This window comes from Phaethon aethereus (assembly GCF_964289735.1).
Source record: "Phaethon aethereus genome assembly, chromosome: 12".
Lineage (NCBI taxonomy): Eukaryota > Metazoa > Chordata > Aves > Phaethontiformes > Phaethontidae > Phaethon > Phaethon aethereus.
Window position 1 is genome coordinate 3,034,058 of NC_138588.1, and position 25,325 is coordinate 3,059,382.

The following is a 25,325-nucleotide window of genomic DNA, read 5'->3' on the forward strand; positions in this document are numbered from 1 at the left end:
GTTTTGTACCGAGTGGCGCTGGTACGGTGCGGCTCCACAAAGGAAGAAATAACAACAGTCCTGGCCAAAGATTTTATGGTCATAAAAATCCAGTTGGCAGATCTATCACAGGGGAATTAGAAAATGATTATTTGATAAATTTAAAGCAAACTGTTGTCTGAACGGACAGTTTTGCAGGGGTACATCCAAACTTTGCACCGGAGTTTACTCTACATCCCGCCTGTACTCCCTTATGTGCAGAACCGGGAGAAGGAGGCCCGTTAGCCAGCTGGGATGCTTCCCGTCAACTCTTCTCTACGCACAGCAGCCTGGCTTTACTGTGGCAGCTCTTTTCCACAATACTGGCATCTAACTGAACTGCTTTCCCTCATGTATGCGGTATTACAGATTTCTCCTGCTTCAACTGATGGAGATACCGGCTTTCCCGTTGCCCCCCGCGGGGAGCCCTTGCGTGGGAAGGGCTGGCCGGGGCTGTGTGGAGCGGCAGCCGCGGCCCGGCCCCTTCCCGCTCGGCCGCGGCGTTCCGGGGGGAACGCTTTCTGCGACGGACCCATGGCGGCACGGCGGGCTGGAGGTGAGCACCAGCGTTTGCCTTCCCCCTCTCGCCTCACTCCCCGCGTACCCCCGAAACACCCCGAGCTGTCCCCGAGGGCTGTTTCTCAGGCCCCACTGAGGAGGAAGGCTTGCGAGGGAGGGCTGGCTCCCTGCTGGCTCACCTCGGCCCTCGGGGTGCCCCTGCTGCTTTCCCCCATCGAGGCTCAGCCCTAGCCGCGATCACTGTTTCCGGGCCTTTACGGCCGATTGAATACGCTGTGTGTGGTCCAGGAGCAGGTCTGTTGACTTAATCTGTGCTAAATCCCACGGGGCGGGGCGCAAAAAAGTAATTGTCGCCTCCCCTGCCGCGCGGTGGGGTCAGTGTGAGAGAGTGAGACGTTTTGCCTCATAACTGCAGCTTCAGTAATCATGTATGGCCTTTTTCCTCCCCCTCCATGCAGGAGATCACTGTTCTCCGCGACGGTAGCAGAGAGGAGCAACTCATCATGCCGACCGTGGTGGTGATGGACGTGTCACTCTCCATGACACGGCCGGTGTCAGTGGAGGGCTCCGAGGAGTACCAGCGGAAACATTTGGCAGTCCATGGCCTGACCATGCTGTTCGAGCACATGGCAACTAACTACAAGCTGGAGTTCACGGCCTTGGTGGTGTTTTCATCGCTCTGGGAGCTGATGGTGCCCTTTACAAGAGATTACAACACGCTCCAGGTAAGGTGCATGAAACACAAAAGCAGGAAGCTGTCAACATTTAAAAAACCCAAAACACCACGGACATTTCCAAATCATGGTGAAATTGTGTGATTTCATTTCATCCTGTGCACAACGTCTTGAATTGAATGATCTATCCTTATTTTGAGGATAGGTGAAATCAATGCATTTGATACGTTTTGCTACTTCACAAATCTTGCCTTTGCCAGTGAGCTCTGGAGTGTGGTTATTGCAGTTAAAAGTGGGGATGGAGAAAAAGGCTGCCTGATGAAGCTGTTAAAAATGCCAGTGATTCTGTGACATTCACGTTTTTGTCTGTAGTTGTTGCTTTGCTCTTGATAAATGATGCAGCAGAGGCCCATTTAGCAAGGTTTTGAGTCAAGTGATTTGGTAGAGTGAAGGTGCTTTTAAGAGTATGTACCAGCTGAAGCAGGGCAAGAATGAGAATAAAGTGATTTTAGACCTTGCAGAGGTGATGGAAAATGGGAAGAAAAAGGAAAAGAGAAAGTTCAGGAAGGAAATGTCATACAAATGCAGTAAGATACCGAAAGTCTCTGAAGCCAGTAAAAATTGTACATATCTACTTGGCTATATATAATATCAAGAAGTGATACGTCACTGTCACAGGGCCCCATGTTTTAGGTTTGTCGGTTGTAGGACGTACAGATTTTAAAAGGTATTCTCTGTTGTGTTTGCATTTTACCAGCTGAATGCCAGTGCAGTCTCTTTGCTTTATTTTCCCCTCCCTAATTGTTCATTTGAGGAATTTCTGAAAGCCAAGAATCAAGCCAAGCTCCTTTAGCATGTTAGTTTTACAGCTGCACCCTTCTTATGATGCTGTGTTAACTGTGACATTTTCATTTTAAGGAGACAAGCTGATACATGGTTATAGAAACAGGATGTGGATATGAGTTTTGGATTCTGCTACTCTTTATGCCGAAGAGTTTTTGTGACACAAGCTCCTTGTGGCCTGCTTTCTGAATCTCTAAGAAGTTAAAGTTGCTCTGACACCTGGGAAGATCTTCTAAGCTAAATGTTTCATGTTAGACATTGCTTCAAATTTTGACTTTCCTTTTGTCATGTGTCAAAGAAACAGTATTTATCCTCCCAAAGAGCTGTGTTTGTAATACTATGGTTTCTTCAAAGTACACTTTCATTGTTGTCTGGTGATACTGTTCACTATTTTTTATATCTTTACTTTTTTTTTTTAACTTTGCACGTCATATATAAGAACACAGCACTTTGCATTGTGTTACAACGCAAAGCAAACATACTGACTTACCACAGAACTGTGAATAACTTCTCTGTGTTTCCTAGTAGGGGTGTTTCACCCAGCAATGACAGTGGTGTTTGTCTTTACAGGAAGCCCTAAGTAACATGGATGATTATGACAAAACCTGTTTAGAGTCAGCGCTGTTGGGGGTTTGCAATATTGTCCAGCAGGAATGGGGTGCAGCAATTCCTTGCCAGGTATGATTGATTTCACTGTTTTTAGGATGTGGTGTACACTTAGTATTCCCTGTAAGTTGCAGATGGAAATATAAATGTAATTTGGAGACTTTGAATAGTCTCAGGCATGCTGGTGCTACAGGAAGACAAAGAATTAGTATATTGGATATATCTGGAATAAGAACAGAAGGTGATCTTTATTAAAGTATTTAGCAGCCAAAAACTAGACTTATTCCTGTCCAATGTGTTACTGTAGTGTAGTGGATTATAAAATCTGGCCCAAAAGAACTATTTTGGAGGCTTGGCATTTGATCTGGATGCAATCTTCTGTCCCAGGAGCCTCACTCGTTTGGAAAGGGTATACTTACACATACAGTAACCTTTCTCCTCCAGTACCTGATGGTTTCCAGAGCTTCTAACAGTTCCAGGTCTCAAGCAACAGCATGGGACTACTGCCGGGTGTGTTTTGATCTGTCTTCTATCCCTAATGAGTCATTTGGCATACATCTGCTCACACACTCCATTCAGCCCATGCAGCGCTCAGCCTTATGAATTTGCTGCCTCCAATGGCAGTCTGCTTTTAGCTCTCAGTTTTCTGAGACTCTTAAGAGCCTGTTGCTCTTTGGATTAGGATTTACGTTCAGTAATTTTGCAGCTCAGTGAGCTAGGAAGATATCTCAAGCAATATTCCTTAAGGAGAAAAAAAAGATAGGAGTTTATTGTCTGGGCAATGCTTCATAATCTAATACGGACAAAAGGCACCTTGGAAAAGCAGACATTCAAAGCAAAGACCTAGAAAGATGTGAAAAGCAAGACCTCAACAATTAGGTCTCATTTGTGTCATGGCTCATTTTACTGGAACTTCAGATGATGGGCTGATGGAAGGCCATGGGGAATGTACTGTGCAGAATCTTGTAACAGTGAAAAACATTATGGGTGAGCAACAGTTCAGATGGTAACTGAAGAAACTGCAAAGGAGAAAGATTGAGGATGAAGAGAGGGTACACATCTGGATGTAGCAGATATACATTGAGTTTCAATTGAATTTGGTTTTCCTTACCTCTCAGCCAAAAGTAATGCCTTCTGTTGCTGTGCAGTGTTGAAGGAACAGCTATTTCACTACTCTGGAAATGACTGGGTCTCAGCTGTGTGTAAATAGTTCCATTATTCAGTGTAACCTATCAGAGCACATTTCTACAAGGAGTGACTTTGGACATGCAACTGGATGGAAAAATGTGTATTTTTGCTTTAATAGTTCTGCTGCAAAATGTGAGCATACTGCAGCTGTATTTGTTTGCAAAGAGTCAGGGTAATTAATACTACCTTTTGTAAGGCTTCTGTGGCTTATAGCCAAAGTTGGGTCACCCTCCAGATTCTGCAGAAGAAATGGTCATAGTTGGCCATTATCTTCCATCTGAAAATAAACGTGGAGTTCTTGAGTCCAGCAGCAGGAGGCTGATTTTTTGGCTGTATAAGTCACTGTTCTTCTAGTGTGCACTTAAATATGGCCATGTTTATACACAGCATGGTGTGTTTCTGGGTATGAAATTAAAATTTTAGTGCAATTGCCTAATTACAACAAAATGTATATTTACCATGCACATAGTTTAAATTGCTATGGTTAAATCTTCAGTTTCTCATTTATGTACCAATTTTACTCGCAATTCTTTCTGCCAGCTCAGTGGAGGAAATCCCCATGTGAGCAGGGATTTTCAGTATAGAAGTGCATGCTGCTAGGAAGACCACTGAAATGTGTTGGTCTAGAGTTGCCCTCTGCAGATAGAAACGAGTCTTGTCTTGGAAATGCTCATCTATTCTCTTTCACTCAAGGTTGTTCTTGTCACGGATGGCTGCTTGGGGATCGGCAGAGGCTCCCTACGGCACTCTCTAGCTACTCACAACCAGCGAAGTGAAAGCAACCGGTTTCCACTGCCTTTCCCGTTCCCATCCAAGCTGTATGTCATGTGCATGGCAAATCTTGAAGAGGTGATGTCTTTAACACATACCTTCTTTGTTGCACTGGATAATTATTATTCTTCTCTGAACTAATGATCAGGTCAGCACAGAACATACTTTAATGTTTTTGTGCTTAGTTTTGAAGTTTAATTGACATTCCAGTGCTTAGTGTTAGTTACTTGGTGAAATACATGGTGTAGTATCTTTTTTAAAGTTTATTATGGCACTATTATTATCTATTACTATTGCATTATTTTCATAATCTTTATAAATCATGTCAGCTTCTCCTGGGGAATATTACTCGATTTTTATTTCTCTGTTTATATTATTACCTTTACTGCATTAATTACATTGAATGCTTTTGGGGGCTTTTCTTAATCTACAGTTAAGTTCTTGAATAAATTACTTCTATTTTAAAGATGCTCAACACTTAAAATGACAATAGCTTTATGTATGTAGAAATGTGAGTGAGCAAAATTCTAAAGTCCCTAAGCCAGTGTTCAGACCAATTTCCCTTAGTTTTGAAAGAAATGTGACTGTTTTCTTTCTCTTCAGGTGCCTTTGAAAATCTCAGTACCAGTTTTAAAAATCTTCATGGTAGTTAGAATTCTGTTGAGTAAAAAATGTTTAAAAAGAAGCCTCTCTAGACTAAAGTTCCATAGATTAGGTTTTCTTAATAGCATTGCTTTTGACTTGACACCTGTATTCTTCCATCGCAGAAGGATTTTCTACTTAGGCATGCAATAGGTATTTCAGCTTCAAGATCTCTGTCAAGGATGATCCTCTTGATTAAGTTGATGAAACATTGTTTACACATCAGAATAACTGGGAAAATGTTTAAAATAAATCTTCTCTTACTGATAAGTTAGGTGCTTTCACAAGCATTCTCTAAGAAGTTCTCAGAAAGAATTATATCTCCCTTCCCTCCTAAAAATTACATTGTCCTGAAGAGCTGGACATTTAGCATTATCAATGAAATGTTATACTAGTTAAGACGTTCCTGTGCTCTTGAAGACTGAGAGCTTGTGGGATTTTTGGATGCTTGAACCTGCTTTCAAAGCAGAACTTAGCACGATAAAGCAATGTATTGGGAGTTGGACTCCATGATCGTTATGGTCCCTTCCAACTCGATATATTCTATGATTAGTTGTTACTAGGACAAATGCTGCATCTGATCTAATATAAATGCCACATAAGGAGTACTTTTCCTGGGAGACCAAGAATGTTGGTTTATTCAGAAAGGAGCGAGAGAACAAAAAATCATGGTAGCATGCAATCAGATACATTTTGCTGTGTTGTGTATATTTTCTGAAAACATAGTGGTTAATAAAAAGAGAGTAAAAATAAAACTTAACAAAAAGATTTTACTTTATTTTTTTACAGCTGCAGAGCACAGATTCCTTAGACTGTCTGGAACGGCTCATAGATTTAAACAATGGGGAAGGGCAAATTTTCACCATTGATGGACCCCTTTGCCTGAAGAATGTGCAGTCTATGTTTGGGTTAGTAGACTTGTAGATAATATGCCTTTGTGAAGGTTTCCAGACCGTATTTGTAAAAGAAAACAAATTTAACAAGAAATCTGATGATATGGAGTGTTCTAGTTAGCCTTTTTTCTTTTCGTTTATGATCTTGTTAACTCTATTTTTGTCTTGACCTTCACTGGTTAAGGTCAATATTTATTTTAATCATTCTGTAACAAACCACAGCACCTGTTTATGATTGGCAAATAGAAGATACTGATTTCCAGAGTTACTGTTAGTTTGCCATCAGTGTGATAATATGTCGCTTTGTTTTGTAATTTAGCAGTGCTAGAACTATTGAATTAACTGTAGTTAAAAAAATAATAATGGGGAGCTTAGTTAGTGTGCTTTAGACAAGCTATTTTCATTTGGTATGTATTATGTTTTCCTTCATAATAACTGATCATGTTCTAGAAAACTAATAGACCTGGCTTATACACCATTCCATGCTGTTCTCAAGTGTGGCCACTTAACATCTGATGTGCAAGTATTTCCCAGACCAGAACCTTTCATTATAGATGAGGAAATAGACCCCATCCCTAAAGCAATTAATACAGGTAACAAATATTTGATTTTTTTTTACTTAAATCCATTTGATTTCTGCCTTTTCACTACCACCTCTTATCCTGTATAGTTACTGTTTAATCCACTTTGTCTCTGCAAGGATCAGTCGCTGACTGTGTAATTTTGGGAGAGAGACCAGAACATCATCCTATTTCAGCCATGTGTACCTGATAAAAGGGCTGGAGTAGGGTAGAGGCACTTTCAAAGCTCAGGCTTGCCAATTGCTAGGGGCAAGGACTGTGAAAGACAGCCACAGGCTGCTTTCCATGAATACCCTCATAAGCTTCATGGAGCATAGGAGAGGTGTATGGGAGAAGGGGCTGCATTTTTTATTAGGGTTGCCTTTATCAGAACGACCCTGTATTATCAGGTGAGACAAACTAGCATCTTCCTGGAGGTTTCTTCAAGGAATCCACTAGGAGTGGAGTCAGGAAGAATTGATGGTATAGCACAAGTATGAAGGTTAAGATTTATGAAATCATTGTCTTTATAGTTTGTCTGTCATCCTGGCACTTCTTACCAATACTAAGTTATTTTTAAAAACAACTATGCAAAGAAAACTGTTCCTCAGCCCTCCTGTTACTGAGCACTGCTCCCATGAACAGCAAGTAGTCTGTAGATAGCCCATGCCTGTGACTTGCAAATGGCTGGGCACACTTCTTGGAGAGAATACACTGAACTTCACTGCTTTGCCTTAAAAATTAAGTTTCAACGGTATCAAAATTGCTCTCGGCTCTTCCGCAGTGCACTTGGCCACATGCATTTTGTTTTTCTTTCCAGTCAGGCAGTAGAGCTAAGGATTGGCACCCTCAGTGACACCCCGATGTGGCTAACTCTGCAAGGGAGCTGATGGGAGTTCCTTCTAGCTTTGCACTATTTGGGAAGTGCAAAGAGTATGACTTGGTTACATCATATGCCCAGATGTCCTTTCAGATAATTTCTTTTTTGTGGGTTTCTAGCTCTACTGGCAATTTAATTTCCTGGATCTGTCCTGTGGACTTCCTTTTTTTCCTGTGTTCATCCACAAAACATGCACAGTTTGCCTGCGTATAAGGACACAGTAGTGGTAAAATTTTGCAAGGAAGTGAACTGCAACGCATAAATTACTGCCATCAAGACTGCCTTGATTTGTTTGGGTTTTTTTAAATATGCAAGAGAAAAAACTTCTCATTTGGGGTGTGATCACTTCTTGTTTGTAGCTACATACTGTTTAAATAGGAATGAGTGTGTCTGTACCAAAATAGCAAAAGCAAAGAAGAAGAGCGTGCAGTGTGTCTTGATGAGGGAGGCTTTGTGTTGCCTTCACTCTTAGAGTTCCTCCTGTTGTTCCAAAGATGGGAATTTGGCATGAAGGAAATTTTGGTCTGTGTGCATTAAAATGCAGCATATGGTGTGCTCACCCCCTGAATTCCTCCATGGCTTTGATCAAGTGTTCATTGTTCATTTATGAGGAAAATCAATTGAAGTGCCTTTGGGCCAGGTCCTTTGCTTGGGCTGTCAAGAAGACTGTGCTCCCCAGTGGCAACTGCAGTACAGGTTGGAAACGCACTGAATTTCTAATTGTGCCGTACACGTATGGACCTGTGTCCATAGCTAGAGCACATCATCTGTCACCATGCTTCAGGTAGTAAAAAGTTTACCATGCAGGTACTGTCTACACCTCTGCCAGTGTAGAGCTGGTCAAAGGCTAGTCCTAAGCCACACACCCAAACTTTCACATGGCTAAGAGACACGAGCCAGGAATTGGAGAGGAAATGGGACAAGGCTGAGCATGAAGGACATGGCTGCCTCCAACTTTTACCAGCAAATGCCCGTAACTCTGTATGAGGTGGAGCTGCATTTAAACTTCCAGTGGGCGTATAAAACCCAAGAACCACAACTCAGTCTTCCCAGTCCTGGGAGCATGCCCCATTGGGGCTAACACTGCCAGAGAGTTGATGGGAATTCCTACAGGTTCTGTGATGCCAGTTCAAAGCTAGTAGATTTGGTTTAGTCCTTTTTTTTCTCTCCTTCTGAATTTCTAAAATGGCAATGGTTTGGGTACAGTGTAAAAACCAATGTGCACAATTCTGTATTTGCTAGCAACATGGTTCATAGACAACAGTATGTGTGTGTTGAAAGTTATGTTCTCATCTTAAATTGTCATGGTATTATTTATGAATGTTTTTATCTTGTTAACACCTAGACACCCCAGTCAAGGTTGGGGCTCTGTTCTGCTACCTCTAGTCATTGCTTCAGAAAACTTAGAGGTGTAAGAAGCTGTAATGTTAAATTGACTCTGAATACATTTCAGATCTTTCCAAATCTGACTTAAATCTGTTGTCTCCCCACAGATCTAGAAATTGTTGGTTTTGTAGATATAGCTGACATTTCTAGCCCTCCTGTCTTGTCCAGACACTTGGTACTGCCCATTGCACTTAACAGAGGTGAGCAAGTTTTGTTTCTTCAGCAAAAACTAGTTTAAACTTTTCTTATAATGTCTGTGGTGTTTTAGACTAGAAGGACAGATTTTATGCTTTATCAAAATGCCAGATGTCTCTAAGGACATGTTTGTGTGATTACATTAAAATTAAAACCTTGAACACAAGCTCTTTCTTTTTTTGAAGACTGTGTTCTTTAGAAAGTTAATAGAGGTAACAGTGGCCTTATAGCATCATTATTAATAGAACATGCTAAACTTAAAGCTAAAAATAGTGATGGGCCATGAAATATGCAGTGCAAGATGAATACTTAATGCCTACATGTAATTGCTTCTTGGAATGATTTGTTGTTGTGAAAAATCTGAACTTAATCACAACTAGATTGCTTAGTTGTACTTGAGCATTAATTGCTGCTCATTGGGGCCAAATATTTATGTATCTATACAAAGACTGGTGTAGGCTTCAAGAGTGGTTAAGCACATTACTGACTTGCAGCTACTTGTGCGTGTCAGCCTGTGATAAGGACTTCCCTTTTCCTTTTGTCATGGCCTTTGAATGTAGCAAAGAGAAAGTGAGATTTCTCTTGGTAAAGAAGAATGAAAGCTCCAGATATGCTTTCATCTCTGTATTAACACTGTTATCCTGATAGGCCTTTCACCTTAGCAGATATTAACAATTAAATCACAGCTGTATTCCAGTAAGTTTCTCATAATGACCACAAATTGCATAGGAGAGGACTTGAAATTCAGGATGTTATTGGTTCAGAAGCAGACATGTATTCATTGCCAGACTGTTGGTGGTGCCATTTGATTTCCCTTCTAGTTTCTTCAAAGCTGAGGTTTTCTTTGCAGTTTTTTGTAACTCTGTTTTGTGAGTAGAATGCAGTGGAGTATTTATGTAACATTATAGTGCCACTTTGCCCAAACAGTTCATTTAGCAGCTGTTCGTCAGACAATTAATTAGCTCTTGCGTGGCAGAAAATACAGGGTAATGTCATGCAAATGGAACTAGTGTGTTTGAATTTATTCTGATGTTGTCTCCTTGTTTGCTTTTATTCTTCCCCAGAGGGTGATGAGGTGGGACCTGGGATCACAGATGACACAGAAGATGAGAATTCAGCTAATCAGATTGCTGGGAAAATCCCCAACTTCTGTGTTTTATTACATGGCAGCCTGAAAGTGGAAGGCATGGTGGCTGTTGTCCAGTTGGGGTATGGAGCTGGATGTCTGCCTGAAAAATCTCTTACTTTGCTCATTTATGCTTTATTTATAAATTATGCTTATTTATGTCTGTACTCTGTACAGAACTCTGTACTGTTAGACAAAGCTGTGGATTTTTAATTGTGGGTATGTTTCTGCCAGTATAAATGGCAAATAGTGAGCCTCCACACCATGGGAGGGGGGCAATTCTAGGCAAAGAAGAGTGGAAGATTTTCAGCCTTTGGGATTTGCTCTTTTCAATAGGCCAGAGTGGTATGGAATGCTCTATTCACAAGCTGATAGCAAGAAGAAATCAAACCTCATGATGTCGCTCTTTGAACCTGGTGCTGAACCCCTTCCATGGCTAGGGAAGATGGCACAGCTTGGACCTATTTCAGGTACTAGTCACACTCATTTCAATAACTCTTACATGTTCAGTGTTTTCTTGTGTGAATGCCTTGCCAAGTCTTAGTTGTTAAGTTCTTTTTATTTTCTTCCCACCCTGCCCCAGATGCAAAAGAAAATCCTTATGGAGAGGATGACAATAAGAGCCCTTTCCCCCTGCAGCCCAAGAACAAGCGCAGTTACGCGCAGAATGTTACTGTATGGATTAAACCAAGTGGCCTTCAGGTAATGATACAGGTTTTGGACTTGATGCTTTACTTTGATCAGCAGTAGCCATCTTACCAGCAAAGTGGAATCTGTGTGTGTCATGTCTGTTTAATGTAATTGCTTTATTGCTTTTCTTTCATTTTGATAAACACTGCTTCTTTAAAATGTCATGATTAAAATGCAATTAGAAAGCATAGCTTGTTTAATGAAAGCTATGTCTCCAGTGTAGCATCTGGCTTAGTTTATTGAATTTAGTACAATTACCATTTATGTTTCAGCCTCTCTGAGCTGCAGTCTTGTCAATGGTCAGGATAATTTATCAATGAGGATTTTTTCTGCAGCTTCCCTGGCAGTTGCCAAGATTTTATTTTTCTTTTTCTTTTCTGCAGACAGATGTACAGAAGATCTTGAGAAATGCAAGGAAACTCCCTGAAAAAACTCAAACCTTCTATAAAGTGAGTAACATTTCAGGCCAGCCCAAGTTTCATCCATAGTGATAGTACAACAGAGGAACACATATGTCTGTGTCTGCAGTATGTTCTCTGCAGGCTTGTAGGGCTTTGCAAAAACATACATGGTTCTGTAAAGGAGACATCCTGGGTCTGTTTTACAGGCTAGTTAAGGTGAGATGAGGGGGTCTGGTTTCCCTGCTACCATGTTCTCTGGCAGGGTGGCATAGATGTGTCATGTTTAGAGATGCCCCTCATGATCCCTGCTCCTTCCATGGTGAGCCGCTTTGCAGATTTTGTGCTGTTGTACAGGCAGAAATAAACCAAGGGATCAGAGAGGAATAAGAACACTGATGTCATTCGGAGTCTGAAAACATCTCCTACATTTTTTCTACAACTGAAGCAGAGAAGGACAAAGTTCCAGGCTCATTTAGCCACTAGACTGTAGCTGGAGGTAATTGTTGTTCCTCTTGTAAGCTTAATGCTGAGCACTGTGTTATTGTAGCCCCCAGAGACTTCAAGAATTAAGACTCTGCCTAAATGCATATAAGCATGCATCAGTTTATAGTCAAGAAAAATCAATACATGTACATTCTGCTGGACACGGTGGGTAAAGGCAGCAGTCAGTGAAGCCTAAGTTGGAGGCCACCCCCAGCTGGAACACAGACAAAACAGGCAGGTACGATAGCTGAATTCACAGAAGGGAAAAGGAGGAAGTGGAGATTTATAGGAAGGGATCAAGGGAAAACCAACTGTTCAGTTGTGCCACTGTCATCTTCAGCCCTGAAGCATTTTTTTATCTCGTGAGCAGCTGGGCAGTTTCCAGCAGCTGTGCTGATCACTCAGGTTATTTTTCCTCTAAGCTTGCCTTTAAAAAAAAGAAGTAAAAAACCCCACGTTTTATGTAAAGGCTTACAGTAGCTTTAAAAATTGTTCTTCTTTGCAGGAACTTAACCGTTTACGAAAGGCAGCTCTGGCCTTTGGCTTTTTGGACCTCTTGAAAGGCGTGGCAGACATGCTGGAGCGGGAGTGCACGCTGCTTCCCGACACGGCTCATCCCGATGCAGCGTTTCAGCTCACACATGCTGCTCAGCAGCTGAAAGTGGCAAGTACTGGAGCGTCGGAATATGCTGCCTATGATCATAACATTGCTCCACTGCAGACAGACTTTTCCAGCAGTAGCACTGAAAGACTGTGAAAGTCTCCATTTTGGGAACTTCTATAGGTTGACACAAGTGGTTCAAATTTTCAAAGTCGTGTTTACTTTCTAGGGCCTGTTTTAATTATGGTTTGGAGAACTTCAATCAAAACAGGGTCCATTACCTGTATCAGTGCTCTCTAAATAAATGTAGCTAGTTTGTGGTGGCTTTAGTCAGACCTGGGAACTGTGGAAAGTGGCCAAAAGTAAATTACTGTGTTGGATAATGGGTAGAAGTTATTTCAGTGCATGTGAGGACAGAAAGAAAATGCCATCATGGCTTTTGGCCTCCCCAAAATGCAGTTACTACATAACTGAACTTACTGGTAAAAGTATGTTAAAAGGCAGCTACTATACACCAACTTGATTAGTCCAAAGATAACGTGTGAGAATCACTGTGCAAGATCAGCTAATTTCAGGGTGTTATCACTAATTTTGTGCCCAACTTGAAAGCCAAGTCTGTACTGCCATACACTGCAGCGCTTATGCTTGTGAAAGTAACTTAAATCTTGCAAGACATGTTTTTTATGTGTGTAATAAAGAGTAATTCTTCATGAAAATTTAAGTTGGATTTGTTCCATTTTCATAGCAACTAGGCTGTGTGGCCTAAAATGTTAACCTGGTGAACAGTTCCCAGCTGTTCATCAGAAGTTAAATAATAAATCATATAATTTCTTGCATTCAGGGAAAAGAACAACCAACTGAACTAAAGCAAAATTTAATTGTAAATCTTTATTAATAGAAACACATTCTTTCTGAAGAACTAAAATTCAGTAGTGTAAGATCCATGACAGCTTGTACTAGGTACCACAGTTTCACTGAGAAATAGAATGTATGAATACATATGGATTTCATAACAGAAGTTTAAATGCCCAGCGGAGAAATTAAAGTATGAAAGTGATCCTTGCTGTTCCATTACTCAGCTAATTCAGTCCTTTGACATACTTCAAACATGGGTACAATGTGTGCTAAGTGAAAAATTAGGTGTAAGTGTGTAAATAATGCTCAACTCTCCTGAGTAAAGTAAGCTGCACTCTCCTTTGAGTGGAATTCTCGAGTATCCCTAAAGAGAAGTTGTATCATGCCTCTTGTTGATGGAACACAATTTGTGAAATGCAGTGTGGAGCTTGTACCAGATCTTTGTTAAAATCTCCTTATAACACTATCTATCTCCTTTCCTTTACAGTTACAATCATTGGGTCCATATCACAAACCATAAGCTGTTTGTTACCTTTAATACAGAAAATAATTTTCCAGAGGATTCATATTGTTTTACAGTAGAAAAAGATAAACAGTAACATGGTGCTAAGCTAATCTCAACTTCAGTGCCTGTTCTGGATTGCTGGCATTGCTTTGCATTGCCCTGGGAGCAGCAGCAGTTGTTGGGAAGCAACCTGTTCATAACCACAATATGGCTTTACAGCAAACTTTTTGTACCTTTTCTAAACTGGATTAGGGAGGCTGGAGGGATCTGGAATTAACTACAGGAGGCTAGGTGTGAAGAAGGGCATGCTGAAATTAAGTCAACTGAAACAAAGGTTTCCAGGTGAGAGAGTAGATGGCCTGGAATGTGGGGGGAACTTAACTTACCTTTTTTGTTGTTGCTGTTTAAAGCAAGCACAGAGGAATGGGACCCTTCAAACCCTGTACAGGATCTCACTTACTGAGATTTGATACATGCTATCAAAATAACACACAGTTTATTTGACTCACTAGTCGGGGCTAGCCAACGAAGCACTTAAACTTAGGGGTGCAGCTGAGAATTTGGTGTAAGTAGAAAAGCAATCTTTACTGCCTTTCTGAAGACTATAAATACAGGACCTACAGCCCTGCCAGGAATGACCCTCTGATCATCCTGAGCCCAGTCTCCCACAACAGTTCCACATTTTCCCTTTGCATGGGTGGCATGGAGTTCTGCTGGGATTTGTTCACATGGCACCTATGTTTCCTTGTTTTGTTATGTTTCAGTGTTTGCTTTACCCATCAGGAAGGTGCTTCTGACCATGTCACAGAGTGGCAGCTTCCTTTCCCTAATAACTGGATAAGCATGTGTTGCTACAGGAATGCTAGGATCCACACAGCACTCCTATTCTGTTAAGGCTAAACTAGAAACAGACTAAGTTTGTAGCATTTAAATCAGCATTAGCAACTTCCAGTTTTAATTCTGCTGCATCAGTTTGCTGCAAAAGAGTATGTGCTAAGCAAGTTTACCCCAACTGTTGATAAATACCCAAACACTGTTCACAGTAGTTCCAGACTGCTCCTCCTGCCATCAAGATGCACCCTAGGAACAGCATAGCATATCCCAACATCAGAAGCCCTATCTGCATGCAATATTGAAAGAGCAAATATCCAATCAAAAGATAAACACTACTTCTATTTAGTGCTGCTCCACTGTTTATAAGCATATTATATGCAGATAATAGGATTTCTTCCTAATAGGGTAGTTGACAGGACACAAGTTTAAATGTTACTGTTCAATGGTAAGTGCCATGCATACATGATTGAAAGGGAACAAAATACAGTGTGTGGGAATGTTACCTGAATTCACTATGAAATCTACCATGATCATTTAATTTTACAAAATTCTTTACATTATAGTGGGTAAAACTGTAGGAATTAGAGGCTTATCTTGTCATTGAGATAAGTTAGATAAGAAAGCATTGCAGTCCTCCTTTACTTCATCTTTCTCTTCTTTGGTCCAAGGTGCTGTTTCCTTTGCTTGTAGAGATGACGGAAGTTTACAAATACCCCTGAAAAAGAATGAAGTGTTTAGGTAGGACATTATTGCATCTTTTTAATGCTAGATGGCTGTACCAAATGTAAAAAACCAACAAAAACGAAACAAACCAACCACCACACAAAAAAGTGATGAGTTAAGGGTGTGAATTGCATTATCTTTCAATGCTAAGTTTTTTCTTGCTGGGTGAGGCCAGAGTCGCTGCACAGGGTGTTTGGTACCAGGCTGCAAGGTGGTTTGTCATGTTTAAAAAAAGTTGCAACACTGGCTGTGCAGAGCTGGGGAAGGCTCAAACAGGTATTTCAGAGTGAAACTCTATTAAAGGTATTCTTTAAGCAATGCCTGTGAAAGGGAGAAATCTGGTGAAAGTTCAATTTAAAATTCTAGGTTAGATGCTACTGAGTTCTGGACATGCAGGCATACTGGGTATGGATACTACAAAGTTAACTTTTAAACTTAAGTTGTAACACCAGAAAACAAATACGTGTCAAAGCGGCACCACTCTTCTTTAAATATACTACTATTTAAAGAACCTTCTACATTGTTCCTAGGAAAAAACATGACTTCACGTTGTATTAGTGACCATAATGCAGTTTAGTTAAACACTGCTTTAATTTGAAATTATGCTTAGATTTCTACTAAATCATTCCAAAGCTCAACTACAATGTAGAAGGTGAAACTAAGTATACTGAGGTTATAAATACATATAAAAATTATTCTTTTAACCCAAGTGATCCCTAGATAATGCTGCTAACTTGTTACCTCTCCTTCTTGGTGAGGCTAACTAGTTGTAATTGTAGGTGTGTTCCCCTCCATCACTGACAAATTACATAAACAAGCATCAAGGATAATGCTTAACCTCAAGCAATTTTCTGTTGCCGTGATCCCCAAGATTCAGGAATTTAATTTTCTTTGAAAAATATACTTATTCAGAGGAAACTGGCTTTTTTATTTCAATAGTGAGAAATACAATTAAGTATCTTACCTAAAAACAAGGCTATAAGATATATTTGAAGCAAAAATGAAAACTGGATTGTGACGTTCAGTGGATTTGGCAATCCCAGACTAAATTTCCCTGTTTCACTGAAGATTGGAATGGACTGAACGATACAGACGGCTGAAAGCAGAAGGCCACCATGGTTATCAAAAACAGATAAAATATACAATTGCCCAGCCCACACCAACTTTTGCAGGATATTCCCTTCTTATTTGCTGGCTCTCATTAATTATACTGACTTTAAAGCTGTTTTTTTAAACATGCAGTATGATGGAAAGCAGCTAGCTGAGGCAGTATAGCAGTTCAGCTATGAGAGTCTAAGCACTGTGAACTTGCCTGGCGGGACACTGTTCTCATACACAACTGTAGCGTGCAGGGCCAGTGCCAGCAGTATTTACCATGCAGAAATACCCACAGCAACAAAACAGGCATCGTCTGATCACAACGCATTTCTTACAGCTAGAAGCTGAGCAATGATATGCTTCTTAAATAAACAAAAAACTAAACATAATCCAGACCTGTTAAGACAGAAGAGGCCACTGTAAAGGCCCCCTGCCCAGACGGGCTACAGCAAGAAGACTAGGCGCCTGCTTCTTCCACGGAGCAGAGCCCCACCTGGCACAGGCTATGCTGCTTTCAGAGGAAGAATCGGCCCCTGCCTGTCCTGTGCAATGACTTACAAGATGTTGTCAAGATCTGTGAGCTGGTGTGAGCCTAAGCTAGGCTAACCAAGGCAGGTCTAGCAGACAAAAGCAAATACACTGCTTTGGATCAGCAGAGGCAAGTGAGCATTGTCATCCTGTGCTGCTCACATGGACTGCGGCACACGCTTGGTCACTTTGTCAGGTAACCTTTTGTTGCCTTTACTTTCCAGTGCCCAAAAGGAAAACTTCTTTTCACATCAAATTGAAAGAAATATCCGATTTGCTAAGACAAAAATGTTTACATTTGGTTCAGCTCAAAGCAAATGTCTATTTATCTGTTGTTCTATTATATTATTTTTTAGTCCAGTAGCCAAACAAAAAATGTAATTATTTGCCCAACCTTGACTTTGTTGTTTGTTAAACTTTTTCAGACATACCTTCTGCCAAGCCTCCTAAAGGGTAGAGAGGGATCCAGGTAGTGTAACGGAGCCAGGTTAGTGGTTTCCATTCAATACCGATGCATGAAAGCATGTAATATGGATACCTAAAACCCATTCAGTGTGTAAAGAAACAAGACACTGTTTAAAATAGAAGCTGCTACTAGAATTAGTTTTGCATCTACCCGCTGTACAGAATAGTCAACATAATTTCTAAATGATACAATATTAAAAAATTGTTCTTACGGATCATGATGGACACAGCCTTATTTGGCAGCTTACAGAACCCATGCTATTATTCTGACCATATAGATGAATGTAACTGCCCGGCTTGCCTAATAAACCTTTCAAAATACTTCTTTGTCAAAAGAAACAGAGCGTAGTGCAGCTCGCTTAACAATGGAAATTCAAAGCAACAGAACCCTCAAGGAAAAAGGCAACAGGTTTCCCTAGGTTCAGGGCAGTATTATTTTCAGACCCCAGCCTTGTCCCAGCTTCTGGCAGGTGGAGCAACCTAGGAAGGCTGTGATAGTCCAAAGGAGATTTTACTCTCTGGGGCCAATCCACTAGAGCCACGCTTCCAAAAGGTACATGGATCAAAATCTTCTTTAAAGAGTTCTTGGGAACCTCACCTGCTAGAGGGAAGAAAAAAAAAAAAAAAAAAAAACCACACAAACCTGAACAGCTCAATGATGCTCCAGAAATAAAATATGAAGAACACCACAGGTTTGCTCTGCATTTCTTCTAAGCTTCCGAGGACAACAAACAAAATAAAGTTTCTTCCAAATAGCTGTTTGAGAAAAACAAATTAAGGAAGAGTAACACTTTTCATCAAAAGGAAGAGCAAGAAGAGCAAGTCATTGCTGTCAAAAAGACACAGGGTATGTACTCTTCACACCTGAAACATATGCTGAGCACCTAACTATGCAGCTGAGCTGCGACTGGCTTCTGAGCATGTATTTTGCTCTGTATTTAGATGCAATCCAAGGGACCTGGTCTTAAATCATCTGTCCTCATTTTTAGGCACAACAACCACAACCAGAATAAAAAGGGCACTGGAACCAAGTCAAAATCATGTACTTTTCATCAGCCGCTTCTTCCTCTTGCTGTTCTGAAGTATCTTCCCTAGGTGATGGAAGAAGACAGCCTGCTACAGCCAAGATTGGGGAGCACAAATTCCTGCCTTTTGAATAATATATTCTTCTAGCCCAGTGCCAGTGAGTTTTTAGCACTTATTTTAGGAGACTCTCAACACTTGTGTAAAAATAGAGATTTACTTTAAACATGGGGGGAGCAAGGAGAAGAATCTTAAAATATTACCTGCACTACAGCAGGTATCAGCGGTGATCTGACTAGTCCTATTAGTGAATTGATGATCTCCATTAATGCCAGGGTCTGACAGAAATACATCATGTCACCAATAGTGTGAAAAGTATCATAGAAGGAATCTGTAAGACACAGGAAACCATTTTAGAGAACAAATGAATTTCCATGTTCAGGAAGCTGGCACAGCAGCATAGCTTTTGATAACAGGATTCTAGTTGTATTTGAAAAAAACATTATGCATAATTATGTAACTTCTTTGTAGGCCTTATCTTAAAGTCACAGCAGGTAGGCCAGAAACACTGCTCAAATGCTCTGTTTTCCACACAGAAGGATCAAGAGCTATTTCAGTAATTACTTTACAAAAAAAGCAACAGCTCTGTACCTCAATAAAATAAAGCGTTCTCGCTTCAAAAGCAAAATACTCTGACCAGCTCATTTTCAAAAATACTAGCATTGCAGTGAGTGAGACATTTTGCTCCAACTCATTTCTTTAGAAGTAATCTTGGGAGAATACAAGTATCATGCATCAGAATATGCAGTTGTGATTTACAAGAGGACAGCATTTTCCTATCCTTGACACTGTGATTGCTTTTGAGAGGCTTTTGTTGTGTGCTTCGGTGATGCTTTTATGGTTTTGTTTCCTAAATATGTCTTCCTTTAGATTTCACTATTTAGAAAGTATTAAAAACTAAATATTAAAACAAAAACCCCAATGTAAAGAAAGTATTATTACTTGCCTTCTCCCAAGATGAACAGTCGTACTGTCATGTTCACAAAAATCCAAGAGAATCCCAAAAACTGTACAAGATTATACATGATTAAGTATCCCTTCTTCAGGTGTTTGAAAGCTAAAATCAATAATAAACACATCAGGTGAGCAGAGTACAGTGGTAACACTTCTGCAAAGAGTACAGCTTTCTCTGAGAATAAAGCTTACACGAAAAAGGGAAGCTATTGATTGCGATAAAAGGGTTGCTGCATGCACTGTGGATTCTGCCTGCTTTTACCATCATCTGCTAGAACTCAGTTCTTGCTAGTCACATTTTTTAATTTCTTGGAAATTTTTATTAAATTTCTAAATAGCTCACAATAGAAAGATCCCCCTCCATGATGCACCAAGCCAGTCAAAATTGGTCCATAAGAGCTGAGGTTTGCATGGAAGAGTGATGCTTCCTAAACCCCACCTCACACACTAGAAAGGTACAGTTACTTACGGTCTTTTGGGACTCTGGATTCTATTTTCATTTTGTTAATCTTTTCTTCTTCCTTAAGATGAAGGATAAGGTTTTAAAGACTGTTACTGTAATTAGCAAGTGATTTGTTAACTATACTATTGCACAGCTAGTGGGTTTAAAACTCAGCTAAGCAGCCAGTTGCTAGAGGGTTTAAATTTTCACCTGCACAAACCAGCACATTCCTCATCCAGAAATTATGGTATGGTAAAAGCTACAGGGTGTTAACTATGCCTTCACTATGTATTTTATTGCAGTAATTAGGTGCTTTTGCTGAAAAACCCTGCTGTTTTCTGTGTTAATTGTTTAGAGCTGTTCCTTAAAACATTTCATGACCCACCAGCGACCTGAAGGGAACTGAGAACATCCAACCCAGGCTCTCCGCCTGCCCTTCACCGCTGCTTTCTGGCTCCTGGCATTGCAGCGGCCCTGTCTCCTCCACGCTAAGATCAGCAGCTGTGGAGGGGAACAGGGCAGCGTTTGTTTTAAAACAGATTTGCAGAAATGTGGTCTGTTTCAAGTCTCTTCCAAGACGGTCTTACACCTCCCTGCTGCAGTAAGCTGCTCGAGCTTACCACATGGTGGGAATGCACCCTCAGGGCCAGCCCAGAGGCTCACGAAAGCCTTACAAATCCCTGCTTTCTAGCCCAGCAATGCCGAGGACTGGCACCTCTGGGCTCCACGTGGCACATTGACATGATCCTCACATGGATCAGGATGCAGGGCTGCTGAGGTGTAGGGCAAGGGGTGAAAGCCCTCAGCTGCAGACCCTAGCCTGCGCTGCGCTAGCACACAGCCACCAGTTCAGATTCGAGCTGTTGGTCTTTCTAGCCTAAGTGTGCCTATTTCATAATTCCTGCTCACAATTTGAACTGTTTAACCAATGCTATATGGGATCTGTATGAAATTGCAGTAACAATCAGCATGCCAGACAACTCCAGGGGAATGAAGAATACAAGTTCATGCACAAAGGAACAGCTACCCTTGCTTTGTAGCTGGCAGCACAAGCCACAATTGCCCGAAGGACTGACCTTCTCCTTCAGTTCCATTTCAGCATCTGATTCATCTAACCAGCGATCGAAATCAGGAGCTAGGAAGAGCGGGCGCTTCTCTTGCTTGGTGAGTCTCTCCCACCAGTTACTCTCTTTTTTCTGCACGGTGATGTTCAGCTGCCTTTGAGTCACCCTGCATACAGGCTGAGGGCAGACAAGAGCAAGTCCTAAGAAACAAGCACTGAGACTGACTTGATACCCAAGCTCTCCCCATCAAGGAAGCAAGGATGACATGGACTGCTGCAGCACAGTCATCTCCCTGCTGCCCATGCCATGCTGGCAGCAAAGGCCAGCCCAGTTGAAGATGGCAGCTGTGATGGCTGTAAGACTTGATAGCCAGCTTGAAAGCCTGCCCATACAGCACAGCACCATTGCATCCCACCACAAAGAGCTAGCACAGACCTGGCACTAGCCTTCCTAGGCAGAACCTATGATCTTGGCTTTAGACCTTCTTGCATTTAGTACTGTGAGCCACCCACTTCTTCTAGCCAGTAGTAAAAATAACATTACCATCAACCACAGGTCCCTGTCCAAAACAGGGGACCCCATGTGGCATCTGCTACAGCGAGAGGAAGACCTAACAGCCTTAGGTGACACCTGGAGACTGAGCTGACAGACCTGGCAGTGTGGTCACCCCACCAGGCCTTTCCACCACAGCCACACTCTGCACAATGGCAGCCCAGAACCTCTCCCTCCTTGCAGCCCACAGCAGTGTCACCTTGGGTACCCACCCTTACTGCCACCATCACATTCCTCCACACCTCGAGCCTACACCAGGCTGCTCTGCATGGGACTGTCTCTCAAACCAGCTGAAACTGATGCAGAAGAGCCATGAACTGCGCTCTTAACTGTGCACATTACACCAGCACTGCTCTGTCAAGGCTGTCTGGATGCTCCTAGGACATCTGAAGGCTGTAGCTCTAATTTACAGCTACCAATGCTGTCCTTCCCTGTCAGAGGCTCCACCTCTTGCTGGTGGCCAGCCGGGCACCAGCAAGAGGCACCCACAGTGCACATGAAAGCTAAAAGAAAAAACCCCAGACTGCAATACTTCCCAGTCCCGACCATCTGTAGTTACACAGATTTCAGAGGGTTGATTCTCCTCCAGCCCCTCCACGGTGACTCAGAGTGACTAGACTTTTGGAAGGAGGCTGCTCTGCAGAGGCAAGGGCTTGCCTTCCAGGCCTGGCTCCCAGCACAGCCCATGTCTACCAGCACAGGGGACAAGCATGGGCAGTGGTGGGCACCTCTCCCCACACTGTGGACCAGACAGCTGCTGCTTTACAGGCCTGATGACAAACTGGTGACCAGATCCTGGAACCAAGAGACGTTCATTGTCTGCCACTCAATACCTGGTAGGAGCCACAGAAGAAACTTGCCTGCTTACAGACCCTACAAATTCACCCTCCGGCAGCCACCTCCCTTGAGGGAGCAGAGGTGAACAGTGGCTCCCAGTCTGACTGCAGCTATCCCCAACAGTCAAGACAGAAGTAAGCAGCACAAATCCTGCACTGGGAGCAGAGCCCAGAGTTTTCCTGTGCCCCTAACAGCTTTGAGAGGTAAAGAGAGACTTTACAGCCACCTGCAACTAACACGGAAGGGCTGCTCTTCCAGCCAAGCTCCCACCTATCAGACTACAACAGGAATTAAGAAAAGATTTTTCTTTTCTTAAAATAAGCCAGAAGCAGGAGTTGTCATGTCAGGCTGCAAAAGAAGCCATGAAACATCACACTGACACTTTGCAGCACAGTGTTCCCCTGCTCTCCAGTCAAGGTTGCATCAGACAATGTGTTGTCAGATTCTCCCATTATTTTGCTGCTTTAAATCCTTTAAAAATTTACAACTACTGTTTATCAGCTGATACATGTGAGACCCTGTTTCTATTAAAGCTGACCCATGCAAGCACTAGCTCCAGTGAGGCGATTTACATTAAGGCAGGATGGTGGCTGAGCACCGGGATGGAGGACTGCCACAGATGACTTTTAGTTTGCAGCAGCTACAGAGTCACCAGGATAATCTAAACAGCATATTGTAAGCGTTACACGCAGCCATCTTCCTTTCAAGTTTTTAAAAAATTACTTTTTCTTTGCAAGAGTTAGAAAAGTAAAAATACCTACTTTAGGCTCAACTGGTTCTAGGAATTCGATCTGAAATTCATAGATGTTGTCCCCTTTGGCACCATGACCCTGAGCTAAAAGGCAAGAGTTAACAATCAGCATTAAGGTCCTTGCCAGTTCCACGCACCGCACCTGCAAAGGACGCTTTATACATAGAAATACTCAGCAGTTATTTAGTGCTTCCCCCTGCCTCGCTGGGAGGCAAGAGGAAACCACACGCTAACAGGGAAGACATGAACAGCCCAAAACGTTGCTCGGAGGTGCGCTTGCTGAAATCAGCAGCTCAAGCTTCTGCAACTCTGCATGGCACTGGAAAAGGGTACTCGAATGCAGGAAGGCAGCGTGTGAGAGTCCTAAAAGAGGGGCTCAAAAGGCTGTTCATGGCTAACTTGAATCCAGCTGAAAATCCCCTGCCTTTGGGGGATCCAGCCTCCACATCGATGAGAGAGAGCCCAGGGAGCCCAGTCTTCGGTGGGTCCGTAAGAACATGATGTGCGGAGCGCCTTCCCCATGGCAGGAAGGTGCATTCATCTCTCATCTCCCGCACACACAGGTCTTGTCCACAGGAGGGCTCCAAAAACCTGCATGCCAAGTTTAATTTCCACACTTCCAGACCGCAAACTGATCCTGAAGTGAATACGATGTGCAGCGACACCCTATCAAATGGCCCTGGCTGTGGCTCACCAGGGAGGCAGCATTTCTTAGACAAAGCCTCTTAAAGAAAACCACCAAATAAATGAGAAAACCCAAATAAAAACTGCTACAGCATATCCTCAGGGCTACCTGGAGAAGCCAACCAGCACAAGCTCCATGGCACTGCAGCGTGCAGCTGCCCGGCTGAAACAAAACCATCTTTTAGGCAGGGACCTGCTTTACCTTTCAAATCGAGCGCTAGTTCCCAGTGCTGAGGTTCGATAACAGTTGCAAACGAGGTCTTTGTGAAAGGAAAAATTGCTGCGAGTTATCTCTGGGGTTCAGCTGAGCCAGGACAGCAAAGATGTATGGAAATTTCTCTTATATTTAAATATGAGGAGGTTGTTTGTTTGGTTTTTTTCTTATTATTAGATAAGATACAAACCGCTATCGTCACTAGCACTGGAATACGATGGTTTGTAGACGGGTGCGTGTCATGACATACCCGCCCGGCACCAAGCAGAGAGCGCGCGGCTGCCACCAAGGGCAGGGATGGGGACTGGCACCCCCACAGGGACCCGGCACCCCCACAGGGACCCGGCACCCCGGGCTCTCCTGCCGGGCCACGGTACTCCCGATCGGGCCAGGCGGGAGCGGCCGTGGCGGTGCAGGAGACCCCCCGAAGGACGGGACCCCACCTTTGAAATGCAGCACGTTGTCGGTGATGGCGATGTCCGGGTTCTGCAGAAGGAGAGGAAGCGTTAGGCGGCAGCTCACGCACCCGCGAAACGCGGGGCCTCGCCGGCCCCACGCGAGCACAGCCCGCCCTCGCTGCGGTGCAAGACCCCGCCGCTGCCGTTAAGCCTCCCCGTTGCAGGCCCTCCCGGCCCGCCCGCAAACCCACCGGCGCGGAGCGGGGCTGCGTGGGTGCCCTCCGCCGGGGCCCGCGGGTGGGTCACACCCCGTGGGAGGGAGGGCGAGGCTGCCCGCTCCCGCCCCCGGTACCTGCACGTCGCTCAGCTCCACGCGCAGGTAAAGCTCGCGGTGCCGCTGCGCCCAGTGCACGTGCGGCCGCAGACTGGGCCCCGCCATCGCGCCCGCCGCGCCGCTCCCGAGGCGGCAGGGGGCTCCCGCGCGCCTGCGCACAGCGCCCACCGCCCTCGCGGAGCGGGCGGTTCCTATCGCGCCTGCGCACAGCGGGGAAGGGGGCGGTAATGGCCGCCGGCGGTGGAGCCTGTGCTCCTCCCCCCCTCCTTCCCCTCCTCCGCCAGGCTGGGCCCCGCTGTCTTCCAGAGCTCCTGCGGCGGCCCCAGGTGTCGTCCGCTGTGCTCCCCACTCTCCCTGTCGGGGCCTTGTGTGTCCTCCCCAGTCTATGTGCGGCGCCTGCCCTGCGGTGCCAGGTGGCCACACACCCCAGAGGTGCCGCCTGCGTCGGCCGCGATGGCAGTGACCTCGGTGAGAGAACATGTCAGGTATTTTAACAGGCTTGCGACGCCTTTCAGCCCCCTTTGGCAG

General features: G+C 43.3%; 2 protein-coding genes across 2 annotated transcripts; one reads left to right on the plus strand and one right to left on the minus strand.

The window, feature by feature from the left end:
- Window positions 1–1,040: 1,040 nt before the first annotated feature.
- Window positions 1,041–12,632, plus strand: INTS14 (integrator complex subunit 14; the record flags this gene model as incomplete). The annotated part of the gene is made up of 11 exons (XM_082004951.1): window positions 1,041–1,262; window positions 2,625–2,732; window positions 4,542–4,697; window positions 6,051–6,169; window positions 6,605–6,747; window positions 9,088–9,180; window positions 10,240–10,384; window positions 10,638–10,771; window positions 10,885–11,003; window positions 11,375–11,440; window positions 12,381–12,632. The coding sequence occupies 11 exons, from the start codon at window positions 1,041–1,043 to the stop codon at window positions 12,630–12,632; spliced, it is 1,557 nt and encodes a 518-aa protein (XP_081861077.1).
- Window positions 12,633–15,308: 2,676 nt separating this feature from the next.
- HACD3 (3-hydroxyacyl-CoA dehydratase 3) lies at window positions 15,309–24,902 on the minus strand (the record flags this gene model as incomplete). Its single annotated transcript, XM_082005095.1, has 11 exons — window positions 15,309–15,385; window positions 16,358–16,489; window positions 17,451–17,557; window positions 18,128–18,240; window positions 18,771–18,898; window positions 19,514–19,624; window positions 19,991–20,042; window positions 21,040–21,204; window positions 23,178–23,251; window positions 24,509–24,551; window positions 24,816–24,902. 11 exons carry the CDS (start codon window positions 24,900–24,902, stop codon window positions 15,309–15,311), a joined length of 1,089 nt encoding a protein of 362 aa, XP_081861221.1.
- Window positions 24,903–25,325: the final 423 nt, after the last annotated feature.